The sequence below is a fragment of the Podarcis tiliguerta genome (assembly GCF_965153285.1).
Source record: "Podarcis tiliguerta genome assembly, chromosome: 12".
In the NCBI taxonomy this organism is placed as follows: Eukaryota; Metazoa; Chordata; class Lepidosauria; order Squamata; family Lacertidae; genus Podarcis; species Podarcis tiliguerta.
Genome location: NC_139545.1, coordinates 6,933,057 through 6,951,617, shown reverse-complemented (window position 1 = coordinate 6,951,617; position 18,561 = coordinate 6,933,057). Strand labels below are relative to the sequence as shown.

At 41.1% G+C, this 18,561-nt stretch overlaps 1 protein-coding gene and 1 long non-coding RNA gene across 19 annotated transcripts in view; one reads left to right on the top strand and one right to left on the bottom strand.

Moving 5' to 3' along the window:
* The window catches only part of BBS9 (Bardet-Biedl syndrome 9), a 228,402-nt gene extending 210,888 nt beyond the window's left edge, over positions 1–17,514 (top strand). For 2 of the 3 annotated variants that reach the window (XM_083407022.1, XM_083407023.1), the window contains exon 22: positions 12,229–17,514. In XM_083407022.1, coding sequence (XP_083263148.1) covers positions 12,229–12,269 — 41 coding nt within the window. In that variant the 3' untranslated portion in view covers positions 12,270–17,514. Of the gene's footprint in view, positions 1–834; positions 903–12,228 lie in introns of those variants that run through there. The other variant, XM_083407021.1, reaches the window with a different exon arrangement.
* Positions 1–18,561, bottom strand: part of LOC310661309 — a 29,371-nt gene that overhangs the window by 5,055 nt on the left and 5,755 nt on the right. For 3 of the 16 annotated variants that reach the window (XR_014503880.1, XR_014503881.1, XR_014503885.1), the window contains 5 exons: positions 12,711–18,253; positions 8,790–9,089; positions 7,175–7,333; positions 6,337–6,535; positions 3,869–4,311 (listed from right to left, as the gene is read on the bottom strand). This is a non-coding gene — a long non-coding RNA (uncharacterized lncRNA). Of the gene's footprint in view, positions 1–944; positions 960–1,147; positions 1,265–3,867; positions 4,312–5,890; positions 6,266–6,336; positions 6,536–7,174; positions 7,334–8,789; positions 9,090–9,710; positions 9,813–10,071; positions 10,129–12,710; positions 18,254–18,561 lie in introns of those variants that run through there. The other 13 variants (XR_014503870.1, XR_014503871.1, XR_014503875.1 and 10 more) reach the window with 11 other exon arrangements.

Sequence of the window (18,561 nt, the reverse complement as noted above, 5' to 3'; positions counted from 1 at the left end):
GCCTCAGACAAGTTCATAGGAGACAATGGGGCAGGCTTTGGGGCAGAAATCTTGGGCCCTACTGAGCAGGGAGGGCCTTCTAAGACCAGTAAGCCCAGAATCTGCTCAGGGCTTCCTAATTCGTAGCTCAGTCTCTTACCCACTATGCTACTTATCTTCCAGTTGAAGCTGAAGATTATTAAAACCGTCTGCTAATAGTTGACTCTCTCAACTTCCTTTCTAAAATGATATTTTAATATTATTATTGTTTTGCTTTATGCAAGACAACAGTGTCTCTAATCGCAGTCACTCCTTGCTGAGAGGAACAACCTATAATACATGAGAACAGCAGCAGGAGGGAGGTCTGGGTCAAACGCTTTGGGGGCTGCTCCCTTTGCTAAGTTTTGATACTGTATTTTTCTTTGGGATTGGCCATCATCAAATCCGTCTCCATAATGCAGCTATGTACATTTCTTCCTGAAATGTCACCTGGAAAGATTCTAGTGGCGCTTTTGGTGTTCTGTGTGAACTTTGTTGTAAAAAGTCTCCTGCAGAGAATGTCTTGAAATGCCTTGTGTAAAACCAGAAGGTCCTCTGAGAACAGTTTGGAGAGCTCAGAAAAGCAGTTCCCAGGGAAAGAAACATTTGAAACAGCACAATGCTGTGTGCAGCCAATATGCAACACGGTTATTTATTGCTTGGTTTCAAGTCTAACTATGTCATCAACTTTTATACAAAGCTTTTTAAAAATATATATATGAAGTAATCAAAACTTTTCAAAAATGTTTATTAGCTCATTGATAGTAAAAGTGTAAATATATATATTTTATTCATCCAGTTATTCATTTATTTTAGGACCCTTGCTGGGTAGCTGCATTATTTACTGGGCTTTGATCAGAACTGAGTGAATCCAAAGTGTCCTTTTGCTGCTGTTCTTCGCAAGTTGGGGCTCCGGTGCGATAGGTTTATATTTGTTTTTGCTAGAAGGAAATTAAACTTACTGTGCATAAAATTAGGGCGGCATTCAATATCAGTGATTTTCATTTCCTGAAGTGAAAATTAGGGCTGTGTTGAATAAGCCCAGTTTTAGTTTTCTAGTTGAAAGCTGTGCTTTCAGGGGACTTGGAAAAAAAAATCTCAGAAATGTTCTACCACTGAGAATGTTTACCTTCATGTTGGTTCACAGCCATTGGGTCCAGATATTTTCGGTTTTCCTTTGCTTCGAAGTGTGTTCCCCAATATGGCATGCAATTACATCTTAGATGTTCTCTGCTCCTCTCCCACCCTGAAAAGACAAAATGCACTTTCAAGCCAACAATTTAAGTATTTTTCCCGCCTTTGCTTGCTGCTGCTGTCCCCAATAGGGTTGTTTTCTGTTCTGCCCTGTATTTGTGACACGCAGAACAGTTTCCGTTCAGCTACATTTCATCTTCCACCAAAATCCATGTTATTTGCTGTCTGCCACGGCAAAATTACACACTGCAAATTGTGTGGAGGCGGAGGGACATAATTAATTACGTATTATTTATGGATTGAAATCAACCAAACCAGCAAATACTGATCATACCAGCTGGATTGGTTTCTGTTCCAGACATGGGATGAATATTGGGACAAACACCAGCAATTTCTGCCCCCGTTTCTGTTTTCATTGGAATTGTCCAACATTACCACTTGGCAGACACTGAACCCCTGCTGTTAACCTGCTAGGCAGTGGCGTTGCTTTTGGATTTACATGTTATATTTATTGCATTTATATAGTGCCCTTCATCTGAGGATCACGGGGCAGTTTACAGTACAGAAACACAAAAATACATAACATAAGAGCAAACAAAACACCAGCGTCCCCCAATTTGTGAGCATGTCTGCATGGAACTAGTGGAGCAGCAGAGTGAGTGCCCTACTTCTTGTGGCAGGGAAAGCAAAGGCCATTTTTATTATATTCTTTTTCAGAAGGGGTTGATAAAATCCAGGCAGAATCAAAGGAGGCAAGGAGAGCTCTTCTAGTGTAACATACACAGCAACAGGTTTTCAAAAAGTTAAAGTGGGTCCACAAAAAGCATGACAGGAAAAGGCACAATAGCCCACCAGAATGCACAGTAGCCCATCGGTTTTTGCAATAGCAAGCCTGTCATTCGGTTGCTTTGAATAAAGAAGAATTAGGATTTAATTTTAAGAAACACAAACTGATATGTGAGATAATAATTTTGAATGCCTTTGTGAAAACTGTGTATTCAACTGGGGATGTCAACTAAAGCATGTTTATGCTTGGATCATTTGAGTGAATGAGAATATCAGTTGAAAAGAATTTATGTATATAGTTTGCCATTTCACAAAATTTCCAAATTACCAGCTACAATCACTGTTTCCAAATTCACAAGCATCAAGTCTCTTTGTTCAGCCATGCTTTGGGCTTCTGCAATAACCGGGCTTATTTCTCACCAGATCATGTAAACGGATGAAAGTTTTACTGTTCCCAAGCATGCTACGTCTACTAAAGTTTTACAGTTTCCTTTGCCCATTAGAAAACCATACTGCATTTTAAAATGTTACTTTCATCCCTCCTAAGACTTATTTGCAGCCTCATTGACTTCAACCAATGGTTTTCTAAGCCAATCATCAGATAATTGTCAGAATTACTTTGCAGGGGGCTGAGCTCCAGTTTTATAAAATGTGTTCAGGATCAGTCAACCTCTGATAAATCCTTAGTTACTTCAACACAATTAATTGCATGTAAGATACTGAAATTGTGGCATGGGCTTCCTGTTCCTTGAATTGTGGGGCTGATTAATTTTGCTCAAAGATATAGGCATACCTAAGCCCTGACCCATTTAGCAGTCTTAAATTTAGCTATAAAGGAGTTCATAGTGTAGCAGAGAGCAACCTCCAAGAATTTATACACACACACACACACACACACACAGAGAGAGAGAGAGAGACATCCTTTTACACTGCAATCCAGAAAACATTTTTTATTTTGCATTTAGATGCCATAATTATTGCCTCATATTTCAATTGAGAAATCTAACGTGTTCATAAATTCAATCATCTGTGCATACTAGGAAAGCTGTGAGAAATAAATACAGCTGTAAAAAGCTGTTGAAGTAACTGCAATTTAGCATTGAATATTTAAGGAAGGAGTCCAATATACACAAACCATGTTCCTTCGTAAATATAAATAAATGAATGCTTCCTGATTGGCTTATTGAAATTAACAGCTTTGCCATCTTGCAGTCAGTTGATTCTATAAAATGATTACAATCAGTGCTAAGTTAGACGTTGAGAAGTTCATTCCAATGTACATACACGTTTGAATTCTGACAAAATGAGTTACACTTAGGGCAATCCTAAATGAGGCTGGGGATAAGCAGAGCCACCTCTGTCTATCCTGCTCTCTTGCTGATGAGGATGGACAAATTGGAGTATTTTCTTCTTCTTTTCTACTGTTGCGCCAGTTCTAGGCTGTCTGTGATCTGTCCCACTCCCATGGAGGGGCCATCCACTTAATCCTAACCCCCTCTAGAAGTACTGATCAGGGAGCTAGGGTTGTTCTATTAGTTCACACTTAAATCCATCTTGGCTGTGAGTTCTGAAAGACCTGCTCCCTGCCTTACATGCCTTTTCCTATCTGGCCTGGGAGGGCGGGGCCTGGACTGACTCCCGCTGCAAAAGTTGAGGCTGCTGAAAAGGTCAGAGACCATCTTGGCTGTCTCTTAGTGCAGACCCATATCATCAAGCCTGAGCTTCTGCAGCTGCTGCCTGCCATGGACCACCGTTGGCAGCAATAGCAGCAGATATGTTAGAGGCTTATGATAATAAAACTCCCATCAGTCCCAGCCAGCATGGCCAGTTGTCATGGAGAGCATCAGGTTTGGGAAGGCTGCCTTAGACCAAATTTCTTTTGAACCAGCCCTTCTTCTGAATTTGTTTTGCCTTCTCTTGCCCCTGCCCCGACAATCCATCCCATAGCAGAGCAAGCAGAACATGCTTTGCTGGCATGTGCAAAGATTTGTGGATCAGGGCAATGTTCTAAAGCTGGCATTAGAAAGATGAATGGAACGAGACGTCTCTGACACCTCTTAATACCAGGAAAATCACAACTTTATGATTCCGTGAAGTACCATTAACCCCAAGAAACAGCTCTTCCCAAACCAGGTTGGGATAATGAGGCCGATAAGACTCCATAAGGCTCGTCAGTGCCCTTGTAGAGGCATGTTTTAGCTGATACTCCTTCCTGTAACTTTGCACCCACTTCCAGGCATTCTGTGAACTCCAAAATTTGAGGATCGCTCTAGGAAAGCCATATGTCATCTTTGCATGGCCTAGCATTGATTGCTAACAAACAGGATAACCAAAAATTAACATACGATAAAATGCAAAGCAAAGTGCTGAGGCTTTTCCTCTTACTTTCATGTGACTTTTCTGTTCTTTTGAATAAAAGCCAAGAGTGACATTTATCAAGAGATTACTTGCGGGAGAAAGGTCTCGGAGCATTAAAAAAACAACAACGCACACTATAGGTTAAAAGCAATGTGTGAAACCCAAGATTGGAAAATATGACATGAAAGTAATTTTCCCTGGCTATTGTTTTCAAGCACATTCCCCCCCCCCCTCCAAATCCCCCAGTGCTTCCTCCTCTCGACTTAGGCTCCAAAGCAAAATGTCATCAAATTGTAAAACGTTATTGTATATTATTTCCAGAGGCGTTTATGGAAAGCTTGAATATTATTTTATTCTTCACACTATAATAGTCCCTTGTTAAAAGAAGAAACGGCACATTTGAAGAACAGTTATTCACCAGTGGTTAGAAAGCACTGATGAACCTACAGACCAGGGGTCAGCAAACTTTTTCAGCAGGGGGCCGGTCCCTCAGACCTTGTGGGGGACCAAACTATATGTTGCCATGATTCTGACCCACATTTTTGGCAAAAACCCTTACTGGGACCAACCCCAATGTTGCCCAAATGTGATTCCCCCCCCCCCCGCTCATACACCCATGCTGCTTCCTTTGCGTTTTACGCATTGAAGAAGAAGAGTTTGGATTTGATATCCCGCTTTATCACTACCCTAAGGAGTCTCAAAGCGGCTAACATTCTCCTTTCCCTTCCTCCCCACAACAAACACTCTGTGAGGTGAGTGGGGCTGAGAGACTTCAGAGAAGTGTGACTGGCCCAAGGTCACCCAGCAGCTGCATGTGGAGGAGCGGAGACGCGAACCCGGTTCCCCAGATTGCAAGACTACCGCTCTTAACCACTACACCACACTGGCTCTCTAACTTTGCAAATGTAATGTAATGTAATGGCACTGACAGTTATTATTTCTCTCGTAAGGCAGGGGGGTGGGGGGCTGAGGTAAGCGCACCATTCCTGTCAGCCCTGGAGAGCATGTCCACATGTGTGGGTGCACACATGTGTGGGTTGGCCACGCTAAGTCAGGCCAGCGCCGCTCAAGCAAAAACGTTCTTTTCCCCGTGTAAGGGAAGACAAGGTGGCGGTTATTTATCTTTCCATGGCTCGCACCATGTAGCTAACAAGGGGCCTCCCCAGCAGAGTGCAGAACTGCTTCATAGTGCAGCTGCCCAGCGCTCTTCGCTTCCTCTGGCAGGGAGCACCGCTGCCACAGACACCGGCGGGCGTCGCTCCTAAGGTGCCCTCAAGCCCCTGCCACCGCCACTGCCCTTCCTGAGGTCAGTCGCCGGCAGCTCTATGGTGAAAATCCGAACTGTGGCTCCTTTTCCCTCTTCCCCACCCCGGAAGAAAAGACGGATGGAGAAGGGGCTTGTCTCAAACAGCAGCCAGCCTCACTTTTGACCCACAAGCCTGGATGAGTCACAGAAACCGTCGTGCCTGCACACTATGCCGGCTGCCTGGATTCCCGGACCGTCTGTGGGCTGGATCTAGAAGGCAATTGGGCCTGATCCGGCCTACTGGCCTTAGCTTGCCAGCCCATGCTGTAGATGTTCTTCAACACTTAACAAATGTGTAGCTGTTCCAAACTGGCTGTGATAGGATAATAAATATGAAGGCTGGGATTCCAAGAGCAACTTGGTAGTCATGTTTACTCTCAGATGCAATAAGGTTTTCCACACATGCCGTTTTCCTATCTAGTGGCCCAGTTTCTTTTTCCAATCCCTGCTGATGGATCTTCTTCCTTGTAGAGAGTTTACAACAAAAATGAACCCAAAACTCCCAGTTTTGTTTCACAGTTCTATTCACAGACTGTGGCGGTGAGGGGGCAGTTTGGGAAATGATTTCAGGGGTGTGGGAGAAGACTTATCTGGGGAAACAGACTTCGGGGCATAAATCCTGCAATGCTTGTTGGCAGAAGAGTATCATTACATTTGCAGAGTTAGAGGCTTACCTTGAAAAGAGGAGGATTTGATATCCCACAGCCTTTCTCCTCCCAGATGTCGTTTTGCCACTGCCGCATATTCCCCTCAAAATGCATCTTTTGGATGGGTGCCGTTTTGTGATGTAGCCTTTTTCCTGGGCCATCTTGGGGAAGAAAGTGCTCCCCAGGTGGGAAAGAGAGGCCACTGGAGCTGCGGAAAAGAGCACTGCTGCCAATTGCCGCAGCAAAACTAAGTATTAAAAGGTGTGGGTGGGAGAGCAAGCCTGAAATCCTGTTTTTCGAATTAAGCCCACCCCCTTTCCTGGAAATTTCACAATACTACTCTCCCCCCCCCCCAAAAAAAAGAGGTAGAGAATTTGTCATATACCCTTTATTGTCTGCCCTTGAAGAAGCAAAAAAGTTAATTTCTTGAACTTTTGGCTCAGCTTGTCTCCAAGCAATCTAGATCTTCTGTTACCCCCCCCCCCACACACACACTGATTGTGTGGGGGAAGAGGAGCCCTTGTGAGTCACAACTGTTGTTGTGTACCTCTACTGCAATGTATGAGGAGGCTCTTTGTGCAACTGATTTTTCCTTGTGGCTGTACATGTGGGACCAAGAAAACTTCTCATACAGCCTGTCACTACTTGGGTTTTCTCATCTTGCACTTTGTAACTCTTGTAAAACAAATCTACCCCAGCCTGATTCTAAAATGTACTTCTCCAAGTTGGATCAAAACAGTGCAAATAGCTTGGTTTCACAGTGGCACTGAAGAGTCATGACAGCGTTTGAGACTGGAGTCAAAAAAAGAACAATGCATCTATTGAGTCATAAGCAAGGTTCTACCAAAACGGAATTAGCATTTACCTTCTATTGTTTCTGTGCAAGAAGCCTATTGCTGTGTAGCACCTCCATTTATTTCTGTAGGGCGAGAGCTAGTGCTTGTCTGAACACAGAGATTGATGCCCTGCATCCCTCCACTAAAATGAATTGGGAAGCTCCATGTGTGGATTGGAATTTCTACACCTGGAACAGATTGCTTAATTAGACATTGGTATTCAGTGCTTGTTGTTTCAAAATAAATCCAGTTATGCAAGGAATGAAGCATGATGATCTTTGTGCATATTGTGTGAGAGCTAAAGTTTGTCGGCTTTATACTTATTTGATTTCCCCATTCTAAATTCAGTTACTATATTGTTTCCTATTTTGTCTAGTTGACGTTTAGAGAACTATTCTCACATTACCTGTAGGTTTCACCTGCGATGCAGGCTATTCTTCTTAGCATTTTTTTTTGGCGTATATATTGTTCACATAAAGGAACATATGCAATTATAATGAGTTAACAGGAATATTACCTGCCCAGCTCAGACTGGCAGAGGTTATTTAGATTGGTGGCAGGATCTGTCCTCTTTAGCAAGGAAGCCAAGAGTTTTCAGTTGTGATGTATAAACTGCAGTCGGCCAATGTGAATGGAAAGCTGTTGTAACTCGCATCTCTTTAAAAGGTGTTGGCTCTTCTTGCAGACAGATGCTTGGTGGCTGCTCTTGCAAAAAGCAATGGTATAAAACTGTTGGAAAATGTTGCCCTCAAGGTAATTCTCCCCTGTAGTTTTGTCTGTTGGTGAGAATAGTTGCTTGCCTCATTAATGAAGGAGGCCAATCTGATACGCCTCTTTCGTTAAGCAACCAACAATGAACAAAGTAATTCAACCAATATAGTGTCAATTCTTCTTGTAAAAAGCATAGGAAAGAATGTTTTAATTATATCGGCCCCTCCATGCTTAAGGGTATTCCGTTAAAGGAATCTGGGGGTGTTGATCTAGTCCGAAGCCCGGCTGGGGGCTAGGGCCTTGACACGACCCCGATGGGAACACCAGAGGGAGCTTGAGTTGGTTCCGTTTCCGTGCGCTGCTCTGGTTTCGCCAGAAGCGGCTTAGTCATGCTGGCCACATGACCTGGAAGCTGTACACCGGCTCCCTCGGCCAATAAAGCGAGATGAGCGCCGCAACCCCAGAGTCGGCCACGACTGGACCTAATGGTCAGGGGTCCCTTTACTTTACCTAATATCTGTGTCCTTGTGTTATTTCCAACGAGGGGGTGGCTGCGGGGTCTCGACACGCAGTGAACAAAGTAATTCAACCAATATAGTGTCAATTCTTCTTGTAAAAAGCATAGGAAAGAATGTTTCAATTATATGGCGCTGAATGCTGCCATCTTTGCTTTTTTTTAGCCAGTGGTTATGAGGGCAAAGACACCCGCAGTTCTTTCACCACCTTACTGTACATATACTGTCTTTATGGTTCATCATCTCACTCATTAGTTAACCTCCCACATGAGGCAACTTGCTCCTCCAGTCCTGGTTTGAGTCGAAACCATAGTTTGCCCTTTCATCTGAACCAGCAAACAGTGGCTTGCACATGCATTGCAATCCAGGATCATTATTTATAGTGTCTTTCTGACTATAATGTAGGAAGTACTCTCACCTTACACCCTCAGTATAGCTTTAGCATAGACTTATTCTAATACAAAGAGTGCTAGTTGGGTCACGCCTTCCATTAGTGGTGTAAGCTGGGTTGAGGGTGCAGGAAGAGGGTGTTTAAGAGGCAGAAATGTCAAGTCATTAGCTGGTATCTGATACTCTGGTTGCTTTATAACTGGACTTGCGTTTGCATCAGTTCATGTTGCTCAGTTGCTTCTTTTGAAGATAAATGTTCCCAGCCTTAAGGTTATGGTAGGAAGATCTTGAAAGAGGCTCTTATGAAATCTTTGCTTAGGCAGTCATTCTGTAAAATGAGCACAGAAAACATACAGTCAGCTAATCCAACAGAATGCCTATGGAACTCTACACATAGCAAAAGGGTATAGTAGTATATTTAAATTTCTTTTGTGCTTTGAGGCTTAGAAAGTGCATTCCAGAAGTGAAGTGAATACAGTGGTGCCTCGCAAGACGAAATTAATTTGTTCTGCGAGTTTTTTCGTTCTACGAGTTTTTTCGTCTTGCGAAGCACCACTGTGTATTGACGGTTTCCCGTAGGAATGCATTGGCGGTTTAAAAAAAAAGGCGCAAGATGTTTCGTCTTGCGAAGCAAGCCCATAGGGAAATCCGTCTTGCGAAGCAACTCAGAAAACGAAAAACTCTTTCGTCTTGCGAGTTTTTCGTCTTCCGAGGCATTCGTCTTGTGAGGTACCACTGTACTTATTTAAATAAAGTATTATAATTTCATACACACACACACACCCTTCAGTATTTCCATACAAATATCTTTAGAATACCCTTCCTGTGCATTTGCATTACTTGGGGCAGATTACAGCAATTAAAAACAAAGCTATCCCATTAAAAAGCAAAAATTATCAGCAGATAAAAACATTCTTAAATGTCTGATTTACAATCCTATTTCTGTCACCTTCATCACACACTTTAGACTCTTGCTCTTTTCTTATAAATTGAGATCAGGGATCAATTGCTTACTCAGGATGGGGATAAGGAGGAGATAGTAGCCAGGTTTCTGCAACACACAATGAGGATTCGTGAATGTTATACATTATACAGCATTAACCTAAGTGTTAGATACGGGTTTTTTGAAGAGTGCTTTACTGAGCCCTTCTGGAATCTTGTATATATGCCAATAAAGGTTTGAGACTATGTCTCATATGGTCACATAACTTTGATTGTCCTGGGGTCAACTTCTAAATTGCAAAGTTTCACATTTTACTTGGGGTTTTTGTTTTCTCCTTCTCTTTCAGACCACAAGTTGATGAACTCACACTAGTATTGTTCAGCAGGCCCCAAATGCTATTTCAGCTTGTTCCTGTCCAAAGTCTCTGAAATAGACATTTTTTGGCATATGTTCATGGGAGAAAGATTATATGTAGAGAAAAAGGAAGCTAGGTCTTCCCACTAAAAATGTTGTTGTTGTTGTTGTTAAGTGATTGTGAACCTTTTGAACAATACATGCATTTTTAGAAGATCATAATTATATTATCATAATAATTGTAGCTTAAGGATTCTGGGAAATTTGCCAGCTTGCCAATGAGATACCTGATACATAACTATATACAATTATATACAATTCATTTCCTTTAAATAAGGCCCACCTGCACAAAAATATTGTTGTGATTGTAACATATTATTCTTCAGAATCAAAAATGGTTGCTAAATCTTCCCTTAGAAGGGGATGGCAGAAAGTGAAAATGTCCCAAGAAGTGAAAATACTTGTGTCAGAAAATGGAGAGAATTACTAGAGCTCTTATTTGAGTTCCATGTTTCCCCCTCGCTGTACAGAATTTCTAGAGAGCCGTCAGGTGATAACTGCCATTGATCCATCATTCTCCTATCATCAGCTAGTTTAATAATAATACCTTTATTGTCAATGTACAACCTGTGTACAATGAAATTAACTGATTCTTAATCATTATTAACATCATATATTTCTCTTGAGAAATCCTAAATATTGGAAGAAAAGAGGCTGCAGCAGCTCTCAGATTTAATTTCATGCAGTAGCCATCTTCCAGTACCCCTTCCTTTTTAAAAGGCGCTTTGCCATTATTTATCCAGGCTGTGCTGTGTCCTTCTTTCCTATGCCATGGGCCTGGTGGTCACAGGAAATTTGGGTCTCGCTATTTCATTAGCCCATTAAACCATATGTAGTTTGCTAAATTCTAAATCATGTCTGCTGCTTTTTTTGTTTGTTTATTTGCATGATTTTAAAATTGTACATTTTGATCATTTGTCTGCCTTGTGTAGTTTTAATTATATTGTAGCTTTATTTTTACCTGCCTCCATGAGAACAGTAAACAGAATACCAGTGGATTAAAGAAATGACTCAATGAATGAATGAATGAATGATGCCATTTTCAGCAAATGTGCCTCTCAAATATTTGTCTTCTGGATTTCAAACTGATTCCCCCCACCCCAGCAACTTTGTCTGTGTGTATGTGTGTTTTCATTCTCTTGATTAGTATTTGTGGTTTTTCTCAGTTTATTATAATCTGCCCTTTTAATTAACCTACTGCTTGACTCTCTCTTCCTGGCCATTAATGAAGTTATTAAATGAGACAGCATCTTATGGTGATCCCTGCAGCACCTCAGCGTGTGCTAACAGCACAGAACAAAAGAAGGTCCATCGCAAGATGACCTTTGCCAGTCCAACCCAACTCTCCACATGGTCCTTTTAATTGTCTTTTGGAAAGCAGACACTTTGGAGAAAGGAGCCTCAGAGACCCTGGGGGAATTAATGCTCTTGCTGAGACTTCATTGCTTTGGTCTTTTGTGTCCCCACAGTGTTTTTCCACTGAGCTGCTGCTCTTGATTAGCCTTTGAGGTGCTTTGCATCTCTCTCTGGCTCTAGATCCTCTGTAAAGTTTGTTCAGTTTCTTAACAACATACCCAGCCACTTTCTCATGTGACCAGATTCTTAAGAACCAAAAAACGACAGAGAAGTTGGGATGGAGGAATTGAAATCTGAATTGAACTATTCACCATTTATAGATTCCCGTTTCTCTTCCAAAGGCAGTTTTATTATTCCCCCTTCCTTGCACCGTCAACATAAAAGGCGGAATTAATGGAGAGATAATTTTAAAGAAACCATCTCCCTGACTAATGGGTTGTTACAGACAGTCCTCCCAAGGTGTCGGCTAGTTATAAAGGAACAGCGCTTTAAAACTATGCCTCTGGAAAGTTTATTCGTTCTCTTATCTCTTCTAAGGTTAGGTACACTTGGTCAAAGGGGCATAGAAGAACTGAAGTGCCTCTGTAATTTGCAAAGTAGTGGAATACCAGGAAATTAAATTACTGGAAAGTATTGACTTTGGTGATACTCAGGACTTTGGCAGGCAATAGAATTGCAAGGTATTAACATCAAGGCTGCTAGGTATAACCACATTTAGACATAATCTTCTTTTTTTCTTTCTGTTTCTCTCTAGATTTGCCACAGGATGAATTACAGGAAGCAGAAAAGCCATGAAAAGCGCAAGAGAACCCTCAGGAGGATTTTTAAAATCTGTGCATTTACAATCCAGCAGGAACAATTTATTTTCCTCTGTAGTGAACGCAACCAACCTCAAGAAGGAAGTCCACTAACAGTGCAAAATGCTTCCAATTGCAACCAGGCACCTGGCTATCCCTTACTTTGACACACTTTCTTATTAACAGGTTCTGGACCACTTACTAAGCAGTCATATATGTATGGGGTTATAAGTGCTCTTTAGAAATTCTGATGCTCGATCAAAGACTTTATATACCAAGAAATGCACGTACGCACACAAACATTTCATGCGTATATCTCAATTTTTCACTTCCTAGCCTGACTTGAGGATTGTTAATTTTGCCCTAATGTTACAGCTTTGATAAAAGTTAACAATCTCCCTGTCCCCCTTCAGCTAATGAACTATGTTACTAGACTTACCATTTAATATCCTCAATAATACATATTTCCCATTTCCGCTCCCTCCTGATGTTATTCTTGATAGTAAAATCTTCATACCTGGCTTTTGGAAGTCCTGAAACTCAGGGATATAAAAATGAGACTAGTTTATTCATTTATGCCTCAACCATATATTTACAGAATTATAAAATCTGATATACATCTGGCATCTTGGTGGGCAGATTCAGAGTGGATTTGATTTTAACTATGTAACTTCATTACACATATCTGCCAGTCTCAACTTTCAGGGTTCAATCCTAAAATGTTGGTGTTTGGATATGAAATAGCAGATTTCATACAATCTTGAGTTCGAGAGTTGCAGCCCTAAAAAGTCAGGTGTTGGCTCTAAAATTGAGTGTTTTATAGACGATAACGTGCACAAGAAAGCATTTGAAAGAACTAATGATGTCAAGATGAAAATAGGGTTAATTCAGGAACATGTACCATTGTGTGAAAATAACTCAGGTCTGCCTCCAATGCTACATGCTTTAATTAAGGCATATGCTTAATTACTTTTGTTTTGGTCCAGTTGGTGCACCACAGATTACAAAATGAACAAGCCACTGAAAGTATCACTCAAGGATTGGGTGCAGAGATAAGTACCCACCTCAGAGTAAGCATATATTGTTGGCAACGACTAAGTTATGGGCAACATACAGCCTGTTAATCGCTTTAAAATAAGCATATGCTTAACTCTTCCACTGAAATAAATGGGACTTAAGTATACTTTATTCTGGCAGGATCACGCCCAAAGTCATTGCCATTTCCTTCCATTTTGGGTCCTGTGAAAAATCACTACACGATTACCATTTTCCATTGTAGAATTTTTGTCTTCTGCAAAAATTGGGCACAATTCCAATTCATCTTTTTCTTCGGCCTGTGAATACTGGAGGAGAAAGCATCTCAGTCTTATCTCTGTCACTTTGTCTGTAAATTGGCTTGTTTTGAATGTTCTGCTCAACCCCCAGCATCCACTTCCTGTTTGTGTTCGGTCAGATCAGGGTTAGGGTAGCCTATTTGCTGTGGCTTTTTAAGCATTCAGCGGAAGTAGTGCTCTAAAGTGAAGTTGTATCTGTCCCACTTTTTGCTAACTTCAGTTTTTTCTGGTTCTGGTAACTCGCATTGTAGCTGTAGACTCTTGGCTAGCCAGGTGCCCATATTTAGGTTTCTGTTTCTCTGCCCATAGAGGCCTTTGGGGGATGTATTTGGGACTAAGCCCATATCAGTGATGCAGATTCGCTTAGTGTTAGTTTGTGCAATATTGCAACCTTTGGATTTGAAGTCACAGTTTAGTGTTGGCCGCCCCAGATCTCGTTCTGATGCAGGAGATTGGTTGGTTTATGGCATCAACACACTTTGGGCAAGCTTTTATTTGTGTGTCGTATCTCTTTAGATGCTTTGTTCTCTCCCTGCTGCTGGATCTTTGTTTCAACGTGGCTGTCACAGTTTAACATCTCTTTCGTGGTGAGGGCCTCATCCTGAGGGTGTGTGGGTAGGACCCAGATTTTAGGCTACATTCCTTCCTACGCATTTTCCTGCAGGAGAAAGTTGGAAACTCGTGAAATGGACCTGTTGTGTATTAACGGAAAGCACGTGTGTGTGTGTGTGTGTGTCTTCCCCTGTTTCAGGGACTAGTGAACATCCAGGGGGAACTAATCAATTCCCTAAGCTCTTCAGTTTAAACATTAAACACAGCTCTAAAATCCTCTTTTGTGGTCACAGTTCTCTTCCAGATAATTCTGATAAAATGTCCTATTTTGCCACTCTTTATTGTTGCATGTGATGGCGTGCCTGCGGTTACTTTATTTTTAAAAATGATAGTGGTGCTTGATTTCTTCCTGAGCAACTTCTTTAGAATTTTAAATGTCATTGTTTTTCAGAAGAATTAGGTCAGTGTTTCACAGAAGTACCGGTAAAAAACAGAATGAGCAACCAAAACCAAAAACACTCCCTTACACTGCGCTCCAGCTATAGTGGAAAGGACAGGTGGACTTGGGGAAGAAAATAGGTCTGTTACATTGGTGTCATTCCCCTGGTGTGGTAGATCTGGGTCTGGGCTTTACGTGACTGAACATTCCTCCATATTACCCCATGTCAAAGATACTGTGTCGGGGAGAAAAACTCCAGTCTAGCCTTTGCCTTGATACCAAACTTCATATATCTAGAAAGGCTTTTTTGTGAGGAAGTTTGCCATCATGAGAGACTCGCAGGTTGAATTGTTGCCACTTTCATTAGGACCATAGCAAAAGAGGCTAGGGTCAAGCAAATGCTTTGCCCAACTTTGTACTGAAAGACTAGAAGCAGAACTACCAAATTTCATGATGTTCAAGTCCATTTTCTCCCCAGGAACAAAGAATGCAGTAATATATCCCATAGCCACAATTGCCAGCAGAAAGCTCCAACTAAATCCGGATTAGAGATCGGAATATCCCACACCCTTTTAACAATTAAAAAACTGTCACCAACATGGAAAAAGGGGTGGCTCCCCGCCTAGGGAATTGGGTGATTTAATGTTGCAAGGTTTGTGAGAAGATATAAAAATAAAAATCCTACCTCAGCTGGGCAGCTAAGCCTCTGCATTTGCATGTAAAGCAGCGGAGGCGATCAGACGATGCACAACTATTTCCTGGAAAGGTCTCACTAGCTCAGTCCACTTGTAACCCGAAGCCAACCCATGGTTTAACACAATAAGCAAATGTGTGGGTTCCTGGAATCAAGATCCCAGTCTCAGGTCCCCTCCCTTGGTCCTGCTGCAGAAGACATGCTGCTCAGGACCAAACTGTGGCTTAGCTGAGTGTAACTTGTAAACTGGGTCACCACCTGTGATGGATATAGAATATCTGTAAAACAGGCTAAGTTGGCTGATTCTGCAAAGTAAGAGTTTGGGGCTTTTAAAAATGGAAGCAGGCCAACAGAGACTCGGTTTTGTCACATACATATCAATGTTAGTTTTCTCTGATTCTAAGCATAAAGTTTGTGAAGCGTGGTATGGGATTTCTATTGAAATTCAGGAGAGTCCCTTAGGAACGTTTTACTGTTCTCAAACATTTATGACAGGCATGCACAAGATGTCCTCTCTGGGTGGGACACCAGTTGTTTATTGTGAATCCTCGGGTGTTTGGTCTAAAGCACCTGCATTTATGGCCCCAGTTGGACTGGATCTGTAAAACAGGTAGAAGCCTTCAGTACATGGTGGGGAGCACACCCAAGGGCCACAATTTGTGCAGTCTTGGCTTCCGATGTAAATAGAAATAGTGTGAGAACACCATGCAGTCACATAGTTCCCATTCACATCAGGACAGCCTACTAGGCAGAACTACAGTATTTATAAAGAAATAAAGAAAATGCGAATTATTCATGGATAAAGTATGAGTAGTAATAACACATGGAGATCTTTTACCTTTTTGATAAGTTGGAGCAATTAATTACATACACGAGTTCATTTAGGAGGCAGGTGAGTCACCATTTTCATTTTCCTTGGCTATGTGGATGGAAGTAGCTCAAAGGACATTGCCATTTGTAGCGTAGATAATAACGTAACAGAATGCCCTCCAACTTAATATCTGTTACAGTGTGATCCTCTTGGCTGCCAAAAACAGAAAAGTCAAAGCCAAATGTGTTTAAAAATTAAATATAAGCCAATTTGCTCATTGGGTGGAGGCTGCTGTGCAAAAGTCAGCACCCGTGTTTCTGAACACAGTGAAGATAATACTGCTAAGTCAAGTGTGGGACTCTGAAGCGATATTAAGTTGGTTACATGGCTAATAAAGAGGTCACAATCCTTAGTGTAAATTGAATTTTCTTGTGTTAGTTATTTATATTTTCAGTAAGGGATAAGAATATTTTTTTAAAAAATGTTCATTTACAATCAGACAAGCTTTAAATATGCATAATGGGTGTTAACGTCATCAACTTATTTAAAAAGTATGCTCTATTTTTATGAGATGCTTGTACCAAAACAAATGTTTGTCTTTGTCAAATATATTATAGGCATATATAAATGTAGGAATTGTGAGCAAAGTGTTTTATGTTCTAGCCAATTCATCACAGATGCTAACTTGATATAGTTTGAACTTTCTACCGTTTTTCAAAAGTATTTTCTAACTTGCATCCTTCAACAAAAATGTCCAATTTCGGTTTCTTTAAAGAGCTGAATATTCTGTAGTACTTGATTGCTGAAGAATATTTGTCCAAGGCTATGATCCACAGAGCAGGTAAGCATGCAAAGTTGCATCTACGTTGGTTATTTAATGGCACGAAAAGCCTAGTCCACAAATCAGTTAAATCAAAGCATTTAAAATGATGTCTTCTAAGTTGTGGAGGGAGATGAAGGGAGGTTTAAGAGCTGCTGTACAGTGTTCTGTCATTTGTGGATTGCGCTATAATAACTATTTCTAGTCTGCCTTTCCATTTTACAGCTGTTACTAACGTAAAGCAATTCATTTGTAGACAGAACATGGACTTGTTACATTGTCCACAATTCTGAACTACATTAAAACCTGCAAACTGCTTTTGCTATTTTGCTATCAAAATAGTATTAGGCAAAGAGTAAGACATGTCTTTTTCTATTAGATTTTATTTCAATAATACAAGGTTTCTTATTGTCATCTATAGTTCTGTATTACGTGTACACTTGATATTTTTGTTGCTATATATGGAGAATAATTTACTGCCACAAACCAAAGGATGTTGGGCGAGGATAATTTTCATGTTAAATCTGTAAGTAGAAATATACCATTATTTATGTACTGTGCTAAATAAAATATTGTCTTTATCAAAACAGCAATTTTTACACATTTTTTGAAATGGATTTATTTGCCTCTGAAATCTTTTTAAATTATCAGTCTTCTGCAAAAGCAAAAAGTAACTAGAGATAGGTTGTTGAATGAGATTTGTGGTGCATCTGATAAAAAAAGGTTAAATGAAAACATTTTCCCCTACCTTTTTGAAGGAAAATTGCCTTTTGTTCTAGGTGACTTGATGGTTCAGGATTTGACTGTTGTGTTAGCAATAGAAAGGAGTTCCTGACTGATCAAGTGGGCTAGTTACTGGCTGATAGTGGCATGCCTTATCTCTTATTGTTTGTTCAGCCATTATCACCCTTAGTTAAGCATGGCATGTTGCTAGCTGTTGCTCTGTCTTTATGGCAGGCTGAAGCCAGCATCCTGTTTGAGCTGCTGGCTTCTGTTTCAGGGATCAAATGTTACATCCAATTTCTTGTAGCCTTAACAAATCTATGCATCTGTGTAGTTTATTTAGCAAGAGCAGTTCAAATCTACAGCACCTAAGTGACACAATTGAAACATACTTTATGACCTGTTTGGGGGGGAAACTCTAAGTTTGTTTGCAGTTCTTTACCCACAATTTTTTTTAAGTACCGAGAAGAGTCATTCCTGGGGAAGGGTCATAGTTCAGTTGTGGCATCTCCAGTTAAAGGTCTTTCAGTTAGCAGAGCTGGGGAAGGCATTTGCTGTCACTGTACTGGGCAATGTGGAACCAATGGCCTGACTTCAGGTAAGATAGGTCTGGAAGAGAGATGAACATTTTTAAAATGTTATGCATTCATGTATTCTTAAACCAGGACTGTTCTGTTGTCTAGCTGAGAATCTGGAATCCCAAGGATGGTAGCATACCTTGTACATGTAGTTGAGATCAGAGGAAAGTGATGTGGGACGTTTGGCTAAAAACAGGTTGCAGCTACATGGACCAGGCTTCCTCAACCTACAATTCCCATCATCCCTGACCACTGGTCCTGCTAGCTAGGGATCATGGGAGTTGTAGGCCAAGAGCATCTGGAGGACCAAGCCTGAGGAAGCCTGACATGGACAGTCCT